Consider the following 16,270-nt stretch of genomic DNA (forward strand, 5'->3'; position numbering starts at 1 on the left):
TCTGTCTCAAAGAGATACTGTAAGGATAGGTATCAAGTGCCCCAAAGGGGTTGCAGAGGCTCAGAACAGATACAGAAGCCTTGGATTTCACCTGGTAGCACAGGAAACTAATTATAGGAGAATAAGGAAAAGTGGGTAATGAGACTTACAGCCTTGGAAGTCTGGATATAAAAGCTGCCTCTTCCAGAGGTTTGGGAGGTCAGTAAAGGAGAATTGAAGAAGTGAGTAGGGTTAGAAGAAGGTTTTTGTTTGTTTTTTTTTTGTTTTTGTTTTGTTTTTGCTTATCATGATTTTTTTTTTTTCTGTTGAATCAGGACACTTGATTTGCTTCATTGAAAGAGTTGAGGCAGGGATAGTTTCCAGGGAAAGAATGGTAACACATGAGACACGTCGAAAGAGAGCTAATGGAAAATGGGGAGGATGGAGTTTGATGAGAAAAAGGGAGAAAATAGTGTAAGCCAGACTTGCCCTGGATGGACGGTGGAAGGAAGTCAGTTGAGCAGTGGAAAGTGGATGGACCACACTTTATCTGTTTACCAGTTGGTGGCTATTTGGGAGGTTTCTAGATTAGGGTGATTATGAATAAAGCTACTCTAAAATTCACATTCAGACTTTTATGTGAAGCCAGATTTTCATTTTTCTTGAGTAGTGGGATTGCTGGGTAAATTTAAGAAGCTGCCAAATTGTTTTCTCCACTGGCTGTAACATTTTACGTTTCTACTACCAATGTCCAGCATTTTCATTAGCAATCAGTGTTATCAGAGGTTCATTGTTATTTTTTATGTATGAGCTCCGTATTCACATCAGTGCCTTAAGCCCCATACAACCCAAGGATATGACGCAGACTGGCCCATGAGGCATGCAGATTTGGAACACAGCCTAGGAAACCCAAGCTTCGCCAATCGCATTCTTTTTGTAAGGAGTTGCGAGGGAATCCACCTGAACTTTGACCCAAAGGAGAGAGTATCTTTATTTACCGGACTGGAAATAAACTTGTCCTCTTCTCCAGAAGGAACAATATCTGTATCTCCCAGCTGTTTGCTATACAGCCGTCCTTATAAAGATGGCACCAAACAAAAGCTCTGCTCTCATAATGTGCAGATACTGAGCAACCCGTGAAGAACTGTCTTCCAACAGTGGGAATATTTTTCAGTTGTCAGTTTTACTTTCTTACTTAGGCTTTTTGTATGATGCGTATTGCTTCTTGGGTCATTTTTGTAAGTTTATTTTTATTTTTTTATTTGTATTTTTTTTTGTGTGTGTGTGTGTGGTCTAGTGACCACTTCATTTTCATTTTAAATTTTTTGGCATAAAACTTGTTCGTATCATTGCCTTACTTTTATTTTCAATCTATCTATAGTTATGTCCTTGCTTCATTTCTAACATTCGTCAAGTTTTCTTTCTCTTTTTGGGGGGAGAGTGGTCTCACCAGAGGTTTTCCAATTATACTTGTTTTTTAGAGAATCATCTTTTGTCCTTCTGGATTTTTGTGTTGCAAGGGAATCTACCTGAGCTTTGTTATTTTCACTCTTTTTAAATTATTTTCTTATACATTCTACATTCTTTGAACTCATCCTGGGCTTTATTTTCCTAATTTCTGAAGTTTTGTGCTTACATCATTAATTTTCATCCTTTTCCTTTTTCTATTATAATAAAGTCTACAGTTTTCCTCTTAATACTACTTTAGCCACATGTCACAAATTTTGATGTCTGATTCTTTTTATAACTAATTTGTTTTTAGTAGTTTTAAACTATCACATGATTTTCTTTTTTGACCACGATGGTGGGTTTTTCCCTGTGTCTCTCTGTTGTTTGAGTTTATGCAAATTTACATAGCTAGTCGGTGGAAGAATTAAGACTAAAATTATATTAAGTTGATACCTTATATTTTTGTTTTTATTACTACTTAATCCGTGTAATTTAATCGCATTGTTCTGAGAATGCAGACTGTATGATACTCATTTTTAGATTCTACTCTGACTTGCTTTAAGGACTAAAATACGTCATTCTCATATATTTTTCAATCCAGCCTTTGAAAAATATTTGGTGCAGGATTTTAAAATCTACAGCATTAAGTTTATGAATTATTTTTTCTACATGAATCCTTGGAAACTTTTTGTATGATATACCCATAAGTGAACGATACATGCTTAAATACTCCATTATGGTGGTTTTAATAATTCTTATTAAAATGTATGAATAGGAATGGCTATTGAAAATAACATTTTCCATATGCAGTTATTTAAAAATAATAGGAAATATGGACAGTATTTCCTATTACTCATTTCCCAGTAAGAGTGTGGCTGTGAGAAAAAACATTTTTTGTAGTATGGGAGCAGAATGTGTGGGCTTTTCAGAGAAGACTCAGAGTTTAGTTAAACTATTCAGAGACACACACACAAAAAAATGGTATGCAAACTAAACCTGGTTGTAAGTGAACCATTTCTTATACACCTATAACAGTGGAGAGATTCTCATGATATTTTAAGTTTTTGGCCAAGTTGAGAAGCAGCCTTGATTGACATCAGCTGTGGTCGGTCTGCATATGTCTATGCACTTTCTACAAAACACACCATTTTAGTTTGCCCCTTGTACAGCATCTTACTTTTAATAGCTAAGAGTAACTAGGCTTCTCTGAAAATAGCCACTATTCCAGTGAATAGATATTTAAGCCGTGGATCTTTGACCTTAGAGCAAAATAATATTCTGTCTTTAAATAACTTGTTTCTGTTTCTTTTTTTCCTCATCTAAAGAAAAATAAATTTATCAAGTGCTTACTGTACTCTTAGATCAGATAATGCTATCTAATCCACTGTCTCAGACTGTTGATTGAAAATTGTCTTTAAATTATAGCTATTTTCTTTAGTGATGTGACATTCAGGAAAGAAAATAAAGGTACATATGAAATAGTTAACAATTACAGACAATATGCATGGCCGTTGACACCCTATGCTAAATATCTCATTAATCTTCTGACCTATCTTGGTTATTGTTAAATAAAAATATCTTCACATCAAAGTACTATTAACTTTGTCGTTCTCATGAAAAGATAAAAAAAGAGTAAGAATAATCTGAGTATCTTGCAAATAAAATAGTTTCATATCTGCGTGATTTTTGCTTTAATTTTCTACGTCTCTACTTCAGTACAAGAGAATGATTTGCATGAGTTGACAAAAAGATAGTTCAATTATTAGTGATTAGCATATTTTAAAATGTGCATTTTAAAATTGCATGTCTATGTCTTGTGAAAATTATATTAATTTCATAGTATACTACTGTAGTGGATCCTTCAAATTGGGAGACAGCTTTGCTTGATAGAACAAGTTACTTTAAGTACTGTGTGATCATAGCAAGATCGTTTTTAATAGCATACTCCAGTAAAGAATTTGGATTTTATTTAGTACAAAATAGGGATTTCCTGAAATTTCTGAGTTGGAGACTTTGGCACAATCAGTACCATATTTTGTGTTGAAGAGGAATAAGATTGAAAGCGGGGCGGGGGGGGGGACTGGGAAACCACACGATATCTCAGGTATGAAGCACTTAAGAGGGCCTAAACCCTGGCATGGACATAGACGTGAAAAGAAAATGAATATAGATAAGGAAATGTAATTAGGATTTGATCGTGAAAAGCCCAAGGGAAGGTGAAGTTAATAGAGCCCAAGATTTTAGGAAAATTAGGAGAATTCTAGACAGACATATTTCCAACTGGATATACCCTAAGGACATTTGGAAATGACATTATTGAGAGATTATACTACGGGTTTTATACACATACGTACCAGTTACTGTTCTGATCAGAAGCAGATGGCATATTCTAGTGTTATCTAAACAGAATTGAGTGAAGGGACACTTCACAGAAGTGTGGCCAGGTTTAAGGGAACAGACAAGGATGACGAATTGCTCATGAACTAGAAACACAGGAACGCCCTTACCTTTGCCAGAGCTTACAGAGCAAAGGGAAGAAACAGTATTATCATAGAGCAGGAGGAGCTGGAGCCATGGACAGCAGGCTGCCTGCGAAGGGCTGGTCATCTGTTGGCATGCCCCATGAGTGGACTACAATCAGTTGCCAGACGGCAAGGGAGCCAGAGTCATCCAATCGGTAAGAGCTCGTTCCGCCATTACACAGCTCCCAGGAAATCAGAAAATGAGTCACGATAGTGGAGGCAGCAGAGACTGACAGCAAAATATCCTCGTGGAACTTACGACTGAAGACAAGAAAGTGGGTGATCACTTGAGAAAGGTTAGCAAGAACAACATGGTCCTTACTAATCCAGGGAAAAAATAAGACTATCCAGTTTAGACAATGGAACAGTGATGTCAGATCAAATAAAATGTACAAAATAGAAATGTCCTTCAATAAGAGAGTTTCACAGAGAAGATGACTGACTGTGTGAAATGTTGAAGAAAAATCGCCCGGATAAAGTTTATTGGGTTAACATCAGTGATCTTTCTCATTTCTACTTCGAAAGAAAACACAGCAGTAAGCAAATTGCTAAAGCTTGAAGGCAGCATAGAGAAAGAGGGAAATGCAGAGTAGAACCCATTTATTTGAGAAATTTTGCAGTTGGAGAGAGTAGAAAACTAGAACTAGTGAAAATGGAGTCATATAATGTAATACTTCAGGTTTCTTTCTTTTTTTTTCTTTTTCCATGAAAGGTGAGATTAAAATATATTAGAAAAGAAATAGCTTTTGTAATTCCAGGTATTATCTTTATATGGGCTCTTTCTCTGTATCACAAAGAAACATTACTGAGTGTTAATCTTGCTATAGAATATAAAAAGGGTAGGAAGCAAAAGTATATTAAATTGAGAAAGGATAAAGTCATTATTGATGCTCAAATCAGAGAATACTTAGTGCCGAACTTGTCAATATCTCATGGTATAAAGCTATCCAAATGAAGAATTCCACATTCTGAAAAGACAGAATTTAAATATGGTAGTTTATTTTGTTATTACTAATCCTCATCCTAAATAAAACTTGGTTATTTTGCTGATCTTATGCTTAGGAAAGCATTTGATTCCACATTTAGAAAGAGATGTACTCCAGGTACTTTCCAAGGAGTAGATTCTCAGATTTACTGCCATTGAAATTTGTCCAATACTTGAGAAAAGAGTGTTTATGGAAGATAACTTGAAGGCAGTGCGATCCATCCATCCTCTAGATACTCTAAACTATTTCTACATTAAGTCATTCAGCAGGATGCTGAATACCTGCGTTGGAATTTGGGTTACCATTGTAAAATGGCGATTATTGAATTGTATTTTGGCATTTGTCCATAGGGCTGCATTGAAGGAAAACCCCGATGCGATTTGTCTCTGTCTTCTTATACAGATGTTGTTGAACCAACTTTAACAATTGTCTTTTCTCAACATTTTAACTAAATATATAGACAAAATAAGAAAACCAAAGGCAATGTTATCAAGCTTGACAGTGGTAAAGGAGGGAGGCAGACAAGGCAGGACCCCAGGTCCCTGTATCTGAGACTAGATTAAGGAGGAATAAAGTCTGGGAGGCATCAAGGCATCAAAAGGACTGAATCTCCCTTTCAGGTAGACTGAGAGCAGATGTGCACAAAGGATAAAACCTGTGTCGCAGCATTACCGTGTGATCCCCAAAAGATATAAAGAAAAGGGAAAGATAACTGGACTTCTAAAGGTTTTTACCTTATTTTTCTAAGTCAAATTATGTTTCTTGCATTACAATTCTTGTCTTCATGAATGAATCGTTCTTCTAGTGAAATACTTTTCACATCTGTTCATCTCTTTGGCGTAATGGAGAACATAAGAAGATGTATTCATTCGGTCAAGAGCAGAGGTGTCCAGAGAGAGTATCGCTGCTCAGACATAGAAGGACTGTTTGAGCATTTGTCCCGCACATTCACCATCGTTTTGCAATCCCCAAAGAGTGTGTTTTTAACAGAGTTCAAGTGAATTACCCATGGGAACCTCCGAGTTTTGATGGACAGGTGGGGTGTGTGTGTGTGTGTGTGTGTGTGTGTGTGTGTGTGTGTGTGTGTGTGTGAGATCACATTTCTCCTAGCATTTCTCCTCTGATTTTCACATGATTTTTGCATGGTCATTTCCTTTTCTTCCCGATGAGCCCTACATTTTACATACTTATAACGGCATCCGCATACCTATGGAAGAACTTTATTAACCCAGTGTCTTCTTGAATCAGACTAGCATGCTCTATTTTTTTTTCCTGTAGGATATTATCACACATAGGGTTTATGAACAATAAATGGTTGCTGAACTAGTACAGCAACTATTCCTGCAGTACATCCAGCAGTAATAAGAGCTATGAAATGTGAACAGGTGGGAGTATGGGAATGCACATTTTTATTCACTCATTTAGTCAGGCAGTAAATTTATAGTTTCTGGACACCAACCACAATGCGAGGGGCGTCAGATATAGTGGTGAACGTCAGATAATAGGTATCACCACAAACTTCAGAGCTGACTCACATGCTTCTGAATCAGTCATTCAGTCATGGGTCATCAGAAACAGAAGTAATTGCAGTCCAGTGAAGGGAATGAAAAGTGTAGGATATCATAAGGCACCTGCAGGATGGTGTAGGGTTGAGAAGCAAGCGTCCTTGGATGCCGTCCTGTCAGGAAGCTCTGCCTGAGCTCGGTCCTGCAGGGTGTGCTGGTCTAGCCAGATAACGAGAATGACAAGAGAGTCCAGGTGAAGAGGCTGGACACTCCTGAGTGTAACAGATTCAGGATTTCATGAAGGTACTTTTCTTCCTGCCTCCGCAGGAAGTGTAAGTAAGCCTGGAGACTCATATCAAGCCTGTGGAATGAAAAATCTATTTCTACCTGTTGGTATAAATTGTTAGCATGGGGAAAATAAAATTTAAAATCCAGCCAGAAATAAAATTTCCCTTGAAGTTATTACAGTGATCACAGGTTTATGACATCAACTTAAGGAATAATCAATAGGAGTGTCTGTTGCAGCAGAGACATTTTGTGGTTTAAGAAAATAAGATCTCTCACTTTCGGAAGTATGCATATGTTGTTGTTTTTGTCACCTACTCTCTCATGCATGGGACTTGCCAATAGCACTAAAATCTTCTCCTGGGCTTGCTTACACAACAGAGCAGTTTTTAAGACACAGTTTTCATTCTTACGCCAAACCTTTTCACGAAAATATGTATAGCCTCATTCATTTGCTGCAATCCTCGTGTCCCTTATTTTGTGTTGCTTGAAATGTGAGGTGTTAGTGAAGACTAAATATATTATTCTCCTCATAGAATACTTGATAAGTTATACTTCAGACCCTATAATAGCGAATTTAAGGGAAAATTTTAGTTCATGCATCAAACACAGCACACTTTTAAGTCCCTGTATATTTTCCTCCAGTCTGATAAATTATGTGCTTCAAGGGGAGGATGACAAAATGCTCTTCCAAAGTGTATTGGTTTTTCAATGCCAAGTGGCTAAACCATCTTCTAATGACTTTAGACTCTTTCATCCTATGTGAGTTGAGGGAAGGATTTTTTTTTTTTTTTTTTTTAAGTTGAAAGATTCTTTTTGATCAGGGCCTGGCCAATTAGAGCCCATGGGCCCCCTCTGGTGCCTGCCTGTTCTTTTAAAGTCTGTGAGCTAAGGTAGTTTTTACATTTAATTTTTTTTTATTATTTATCGGGGTGACATTGTTTAGTAAAATTATATAGGTTTCAAGTGTATGTTTCTGTCATATGGCATTGTGTGTTCACCACCCAGAGTCAATTCTCCTTCCATCACCATATATTTGATCCCTTTTTCTTCTTCTACCATCCCCCCAATCCCTTTACACTCTGGCAACCACTAAACTGTTGTGTCTATGAGTTTTTGTTTGCTTGTTTGTCTTATACATCTGTTGTTTTCAGTTTTATATCTCACGTATGAATGAAGTCATATAGTTCTCAACTTTTTCTGTCTGACTTATTTCGCTTAGCGTGATAATCTCAAGACCCATCCATGTTGTTGCAAATGGCGGTGTTTCATTTTAGAATAGTGTTCAATTGTGCGTATATACATCTTTTTTATCCAATCATCTATCAAAGGGTGCTTTAGTTTCCATGATGTGGCCACCCTGAATAACGCTGCAATGAAAATAGATGTACATATATCATTATGGATAAATGTTTTCAGATTTTGCAGGTAGATACCCAGAAGAGAATTGCTAGGTCTTATGATACTTCTATTCTTAATTTTTTGAGGAATCCCCATGCTGTTTTCCATAGTGGCTGCACTGGTTTACTTTCCCACCAGCTGTGTATGTGGGTTCTTTTTTCACCACAGCCTCTCCAACACTTATTATTATTTGTCTTGTTGATGAGAGCCATTCAAATAGGTGTGAGGTGACAGCTCAGTGTGGTTTTGAGTTGTATTTCCCTAATAGCTGGTGAAGTTGAGCATTTTTTCATATATCTGTTGGCTATTTGTATGTTTTCTTGGGAGAAGTGTCTGTACAGGTCCTCTGCCCATGTTTTAATTGGATTGTGTTTTTTTCTTTGTTGAATTGTGTGAGTTCTTTATACATTTTGGATATTAGCCCCTTATCTGGGGTGTTGTTTGTAAATATCTTCTCCCATTCAGTTGGTTGCTACTTTGCTTTTGTTGATGGTTTCTTTTGCTGTACAGAAGCTTTATAATTTGATATAATCCCATTCATTTCTTTATACTTTTACTTCCCTTGCCTCTGAGATCAAATTCATAAAATCCTCTCTGAGCCCAAGGTCCGTACATTTAGTACCTGTACATCCTTCTTTGCAATTTATTGTTTCAGGTTTAGGTCTTCGATCCATTTTGAGTTAATTTTGGTACATGGTGACAGATAGCAGTCTAGTTTCATTCTTTTGCACATGGATTTCTAATTTTCCCAGCACCATTTATTGAAGAGGCTTTGTTTTCTCCATTGTATATGTTTGGCTCCTTTGTTGAAAATTATCTGCCCATATATATGTGGGTTTATTTCTGGGTTCTCAGTTCTATTCCATTGGTCTGCATGTCTATTTTTCTGCCAATACCATGCTGTTTTTATTATTGTCACTTTGTAGTATAACTTGAAGTCAGGGAGTGTGCTACCTCCAGCTTGTTCTTTGTTCCTAGGATTGCTTTGGCTATTAGGGATCTCTTGGGATTCCATACAAATATGATGACTTTTTTAGTTCTTTTTCCTTAAAAAAAAATGCTATTGGGATTTTTATGGGGATAGTGTTAAATCTGTATATTGATTTGGGTAATATGGCCATTTTAACTCTGTTGAGTCTTCCAATCCATGAATACGAAATCTATTTTCATGTTTTTGTGTCTTCTTTAGTTTCTTTTAATAATGTCTTATAGTTTTTAAAAGTGTATATAGGGGGGCCGGCCGGGTGGCACAGGCGGTTAGAGCTCCCTGCTCCTAACTCCGAAGGCTGCCGGTTCGATTCCCACATGGGCCAGTGGGCTCTCAAAAAAAAAAAAAAAAAAGTGTATATAGGTCCTTCACATCCTTTGTTAGGTTTATTCCTAGGTATTTTATTCTTTTTGTTGTAAATGCAATAGGAATTTTTTTTTCATTTCTATTTCTGAAATTCCATTGTTATCATATAGGAATGCAATAGGTTTTTGTACATTGATTTTGTATCCTATTGTATTTGTTTATTGGTTCTAACAGTTGTGGGTAGAGTCTTTAGGGTTATCTATATAAAGAATCATGTCATCTGCAAAAAATGACAATGTAACTTCTTCATTCCCAATTTGGGTACCTTTTATTTCTTTCTCTGTTTTTTTTTTTTTTTTTTTTTTTTTTTTTTTTTTTTTTTTTTTTTACCTTTTAAAGTGTTGTTCCAAAAAATAAATAAGTAACAGGAAAGAAGATGTAAAAGGATATGGGACTGAGAGGTACATGGCTGGAAGAGCCTGAAATATTTACTATTTGGCACTTTACAGAAAAAGTTTCCCTCTCCCTCTTTCTTAGCCCATCTGAACTATTGTTTGAGCTCGAAGAACTATTTAGTGTATATGGTGGGAAATTTTCAGTTACTAAAATTTCAGTGATGGTTAGATCCTTCAAAATTAGTGTTCTGAATGACTCAGACTATGTTACAAAACAGCTCTAACTCTTTGCTGTATTTTTAACAATTTATAGCACATTAACTCTAAAGTAGCACCAGAGGTTTAACATTATATTGTATTGCTCTTAGCTTTGTGAAGCATAAAGCTTATCAAGTTACATAAATACTATGTTAGTAAAAACAAAACAAAACTATACTTCTCAGCATATATACAAATCATAGCCGGTAAAGGAGATTTAACAGCGATCACATATAATTCACAAGTTTCTGTAAATTGATTTTTCAGTCTTACAGTGATAAAATTTGGTGTTTTCATATATCCACAAAGCATATATTATGGTGTGACATTTGTCTTAATGAAGATTGAATATTAAAGGGTATTATTCTATTCAAGATGGCTTCAAATTCATTTTAATCTTTCATTTTGATGCAGATTTCCAAATCTTAAAGGTTTTATAAACATCAGCTGTATGTCTTACCCTGTTTTTTCTTTCTACAGCTAGGTGAATGTGAAAAAAAAAAAAGGTCCTTTTCAAGCCCTGTGACATTGTAGCCCATTGTGGCTAAAATGATAAAGGCACTGTAGCACACCAGTCTTTTTATATTTATTATTTTATTGGGGTGAGATTGATTAATAAAATTACATATATTTGAAATGTACAATTCTATAGTGCATCATCTGTATATTGCATTGTGTGTTCACCACCCAGAGTAGACCTGTCTTTCATTTTTATTAGTGTTATTCATACTTTGCATTACTTGTTAAAAACTGCAGAGCAGCGTTTGCTAAGGAGCACAGTAGGATTATGGTTTTGAAAATGTGTAAGGAAGAAAAACACTAATTTTTGTCAAAATTTGTGGAAATAAACATGAAGAGAGAAGGAAAATACGTAGGCAAAATATGCTCTCTAATAAATGGGCCAGAAATGGAATGGACATCCAAAATGTAATATGATAAAATTATCTAACTTTAAATTTGATATTCAAATGCGTAGTATCAAGCATGAAAAATGAATGTGTGTGCCTAACTAGAAAAACCTTTATTCCTAGCTGAAAATTCGATTCTCAAAGGTCAGGATGGGAGGGGACAAGCTCATGACTTGGCCCTTGTTTGTCCTTATTATTTGTTCAGTATCAGTAAGTCCTCTCATTCTTTTGATGCTGAGTTTCCTGATTTGAAAACAAAAATCTATATCTATGTATATCTATATCTATCTATGTCTATAGATAGATATATATAATTCCTGCCAAATAGCATATTCTGTGAAGCACAAAAATACGGTGTGTACTAGAACCCTTTAAATAATAAAGTGATATGTAAATATTAGATGTTGTTTTTATTAAGTCAATGGCTAGACCTTCTTCTCTGTTTCTTAACTTTTCCAAAAACTGCTAGGTGAAAAGAGACATTTCACATGTGTTTATGCATTTGTATTTAAGATAATGATCAGTACACCATTCTTTGGAAATATTTTAAACTTCTATTAGGATAATGTCGCAAATCTCAGTGAGCTTGGAAATGAAAAGAAGTGCAAAATACACAACCTCCTGATGCAGTGAATGCTGTTGAAAACACCCTCATACCATGCATTTGTTCATAAATAATACACTCTGTGTACTCCCTTTGAAAAACTAACCTCGGATAAAAACGCGACCCTCCTAAACATCTAAAATTCTCTGCGCCTTTTTAACTGTATGGTGAAATCTCAAATGCAGTATATCTAAGTCTTCACTAATTACCTTTCCCTTCAAATATCTCTGTGTTAGTCGATATTCTTTCAGTTGCCTAAAATAAATAAATAAATAAAAGTAAGGAACCAGGTCCAGTCATAAGAAAGCCTAGAGGTGACCTCTGGCAAGCTCTGCATTTCGATGCTGAAACCAAGTCCTCCCATTTGCACCCATTGTCTTCATCTGACGTGCAGTCTTCAGAAGAGCTTAATGAAAGGAGACACTCCTTTCCCAGTAGTCTTAGGTTTCACTCTGTTTTCTCCCCCCCAGGCCTTGTATCTGGGATCCTGAATGTAGTAAGTGTCCTGTTGCTTATTGTCAGCACTCAAGTCCGCACCACCTTCCTCTCATCCCTAAATAACCCTCTCCTTGTCACCAGATTGCTCCATCCATCGTTATATACTTTGTATTATGCGACAGTCTTTGCTGTTCTCCTTGGAACTTCACTTTATGTGGGACGGCGGATTTTAGGGCTCAGTCTTCAAAATTATAAGACGTGTAACTTTCTTGCTTAAACCTCTGCTGTGGATTTCCTTCCAGCGCACTTCAGATGAAATCTGTAACATCATCATGGCCCACAGGCCCTCCTCGCCCCGACCGCCACCGCTCCAAGGTCTCCCCCACTCTCTCCTTCTTAACTGTGCTCCAAAAACACCGACTTCCTCACTGTACCCCAACCAGGCAAAGTATGTTCAAGGCATTTGCAATTCTGGCCTTTGTATATACTACATATATTATTTAATATATACAATATATGACAATAACATGTGATATAATATATGTTAATCTACATTATAAGGTAATATATATAGTTTCAAATATATATATATATATATATATATATATATATATATATATATATATTCATTATATCTTTATAATTTATCTGCTCCATTTTGCCCCACTATCTACTTTAATAGCATAATTGTCCGGCAAACTGAAACTCGATGTCTCTTGTTCAGTCCTGTAGCCCAGGGACTTGAGCAGTATCTGGTACAGAGAAGGCTTTCAGATATTTCCTGAGTGAATGAATGACTGAGCAAGTGAATGGATCAGTAAATGAGTGAATATATGACTGAGTTGTTCCAGCAGAAGTGCTAAAATTGAGTCTCACTGACTTAGGTCCCATTCCTGATGCTAGAAGGCAGCATCTCCAAGGCAGCATCTCCTTAATCAGATGGGTTGACAGTGGTGAATGGGTGACCTCTGGAAGAAAATACAGAGGCTGCTCCTCAAAGAAGAGGAGAGGCTGCCAAGGAGGGGAAGAAGAGCTGGGTGCTATGTGATCCCCCTTCCCTCTCTGTTACCGATGCCTATATGTTAACACTTAGGAATTGGTCGGTTTATATCTTTTCTCCTACTTCGTTCTCTCAAAAGCTTGTTCTTTCTTTTGAAATGCCATCTTTTGTTTTCTTATTTCCTCATACAATTCACGCTGGCAGTGACTCTCAATTCCTTGCTGCCAGTCTGCTTGCCTCTGGTACGAGCTACTGACTATGGTTCTCTTATTCTGTCACTTCTTTAAAGAAAAGCACAATGTAGTCAATTGTTCTTTTTATCTAACTAATGCTGAAAAAGTTGTCAGATTTCTAATGGTGGCATGGGGAGGTCACGTAGAGAAGATTTTTTTAAAAGCAAGAAATATGGTTGGATTCTACAAAAAATGGTTTAATGCGTAATTCAAATATTAGACCTCATAATTAAAATATTTATTGTATACTACAACGGGTACCGTATAGTATTTCATTCTTTTACTATATGAGTATATTTACACATGTGAAAGGACCCATAGAACCTTGGCCCAGTTTCCATTTAAAACTGAAACTTGTTGTCAAATAAAGGATATATAGAAGCTTTCCTCTTTTTTCTTTTTTTCAAATTGTTTATGGTGTGCAGAATATAAAATCCTTCCATCAGATAAGCTCATTGAAGTTTAGTTTAGAACACAGAAAAGAGCATGGTTGTTTTCAGGTATTTCCCCTGATTTTCGCATGTCGTTGTTCTTGCAGGCATTCCCGGGAAACACCAACTCTGATGGCGTGGTCCGCCACGACCTCCAGCACCCAGTGGTTGCCCGCTACCTGCGCGTGGTGCCCCTGGATTGGCACGGGGAAGGCCGCATCGGGCTCAGGATTGAGGTCTACGGCTGTTCCTACTGTGAGTAGCAAGCGCACAGATTAAGTTTGCTGTGGGTTCTGCCGTCTCATGCAAACAGTAATCTGTTTATTTTCAGTTGTTTATCAGTTTGTTTTCTCGACGGTAAACTGCCTTCTGTTTTTATATATAAATAACATAGAAGGTTGTCTGTGTGTCACACATGTATATTTACATTTATACACAAAGAGAGTACCTTAAGAATACCTTAAGTAAAGGTTTGGGAAGCAATTTTGTTCAATAGATCAAACCAACAGAACTTATTAATTATATTGCCTAAAGTTTTATGAAATGTTTAAAAAGTGGAAACCTATACTATTATCCATCTTTTTGGCTCGTTGTGATTTATTTTGAATATATTCTTAAGAACACCTTTCCATTTCTCTTCAGTTTAGTGTATCACTCTTTTAAAACCACGCACTGAGTTTCAATGTCAATTACATTTTATATGTCTATAAATTTTATTTGCATCTTTTTCAAACTTCCTTAACCATCTAACAAGTTTCTTTTCCTTTAAAGGTCTTTTAAACTCCCTTTTTGTACTTTTTAAATACATTGTACATGTGTCTATTTCAACTTACGGACTTGGGGATTTTAATTCAGCTATCTATTGTTTCTGCTTCAAGTATGTCTTAAAATATGACATGTTCTGTAATCATTGCAAGTAGATTAGTAAAGTTTTGAGTCAGTGTTGTCATGGGCTTTTCCATCCATGCTAGTCTCCGGTGATCATAACTCAGGAGGGAAAATTACCTGAAGCTAAATAAGAAGCTAGATTTTTTAGTGTGAAAGACTTTCTGGGGGGAAAAATCACACACTTTAGGAAACCGCATTAGCATTTCTCCCTATAGATGCCAGTGGAGTAAATGATAAATTGGCAACCTGGGATCAAATAAAGTAAAACAGAAATTGAAACATAGCATTGCAGAGGTTTTAATAAATTGGATAATAGCCTCTCAGAGATACCAGGTTCTAATTCCCGGAGTCTGTAATGTTACTTGATAAGACAGGTGTTTGTGGATGTGATTATCTTAATAACCTTGGCCTGGGGCGATTGTCTGGTATTGCCCAGTGGGCTCCAAGTGCATTCACAGGTGTCCTTGTAAGAGGTAGGCAGGGGGAGGTTTCAGACACATAAAAGAGCGAGGCAAGGTGACCACGGGGGCTGAGATTGCAGAGATGTGGCTACAAGCCATGGAACGCGGGCAGCCATCAGACACTGGAAGATTTGACCAGCAGATTCTCCCCAGAGCTTCTGGAGGCAGGTGGCCCTGCAGACATACTGATTTCAGCCCAGTGAAACTGAGTTGGGACTTCTGGCTTCCAACACTGGGAGACAACAAACTTCTGTTCCTTTAATCCACTGTGTTTTTGGTAGTTTGTTATAACAGTAGCAGGACATTAATATAAATGTCAATATCCTGAAAAAAACTAATACAAAACTAGCCGAGTGCAGTGCTTCCCAGTAGAACTTCATGCAAAGATGTAAATGTTCCCCACCTCCTCTAGTGACCAGCCACCTGTGGCTACTGAGCAGTTAACATATAGCTAAGACAAGTGGGAAACTAGGCTTCTCATGTTATGTAATTTTAATTAATTTGAATTAAAATAATGTGACTACTGGCTGCCATATAGAATGATGCAGCTTAGAAGGACCAAAACAATTGCTCCTTATTGTTCTTGTTACAATCTAAATAAATTATAACATTTATTTTCTTAGTGATGGTCTCTATAATTTTTTTTTTCCTGTGTGTAGAAAAAAAATAATCATCTTGGATGCTATCTTAACTGTCAAAAATTTGGTGATAGGTCATTTCCCTGACCAGTGTCCAGGTCAGATTATTTTTCATTTGTCTATTATTGAAGAATGCAAATTATACTTTTATCTTTTCCAAGAAATGTATACATGTTTATAATAAGAAAAAGATGTGTGAAACACACTTGTTATGAACTTTCCTAAAGTTACAATATTTTAAATTTACCTGTACTAGGATTCAGACTGGAGTGGGTCCTTGGAAGATGACCCTCTATTTTTGTTTGAATTTCGTGAACTGCTGCCTTGAGAGCCTTGTTTCACTTTTCAAGGAGAACAGGAATCATGGATCTGTCAGTGGGGAAGTGTAGATCTGACACACCATCCCGTTTTGCCCTCTTGTGAGTAGCAGGTACTGTGTTTCTGGGGTCCCAGCAAGGAGAGAGACTAAGCTTTCATGACTTTTGTGGGAGAGAAAAATGAATTCTCTCATCTTTCTGAAAACCCCTTAGGGAGTTTCTCTGAGATTTCTCTTAATCCTGCAGGTTAGGGGATAGGGTTGCACTACTCATATTTC

General features: G+C 36.6%; 1 protein-coding gene across 1 annotated transcript in view; it reads left to right on the top strand.

Annotated features, from left to right (window-relative positions):
• Positions 1 to 16,270, top strand: part of CNTNAP2 (contactin associated protein 2) — a 1,518,236-nt gene that overhangs the window by 660,052 nt on the left and 841,914 nt on the right. The window contains exon 4 of the mRNA XM_081038748.1: positions 13,796 to 13,943. Within this exon, the coding sequence (XP_080894874.1) occupies positions 13,796 to 13,943 (148 nt within the window). The remainder of the gene's footprint in view (positions 1 to 13,795; positions 13,944 to 16,270) is intronic.

Source organism: Rhinolophus hipposideros (genome assembly GCF_964194185.1).
Source record: "Rhinolophus hipposideros genome assembly, chromosome: 25".
Taxonomy (NCBI): Eukaryota; Metazoa; Chordata; class Mammalia; order Chiroptera; family Rhinolophidae; genus Rhinolophus; species Rhinolophus hipposideros.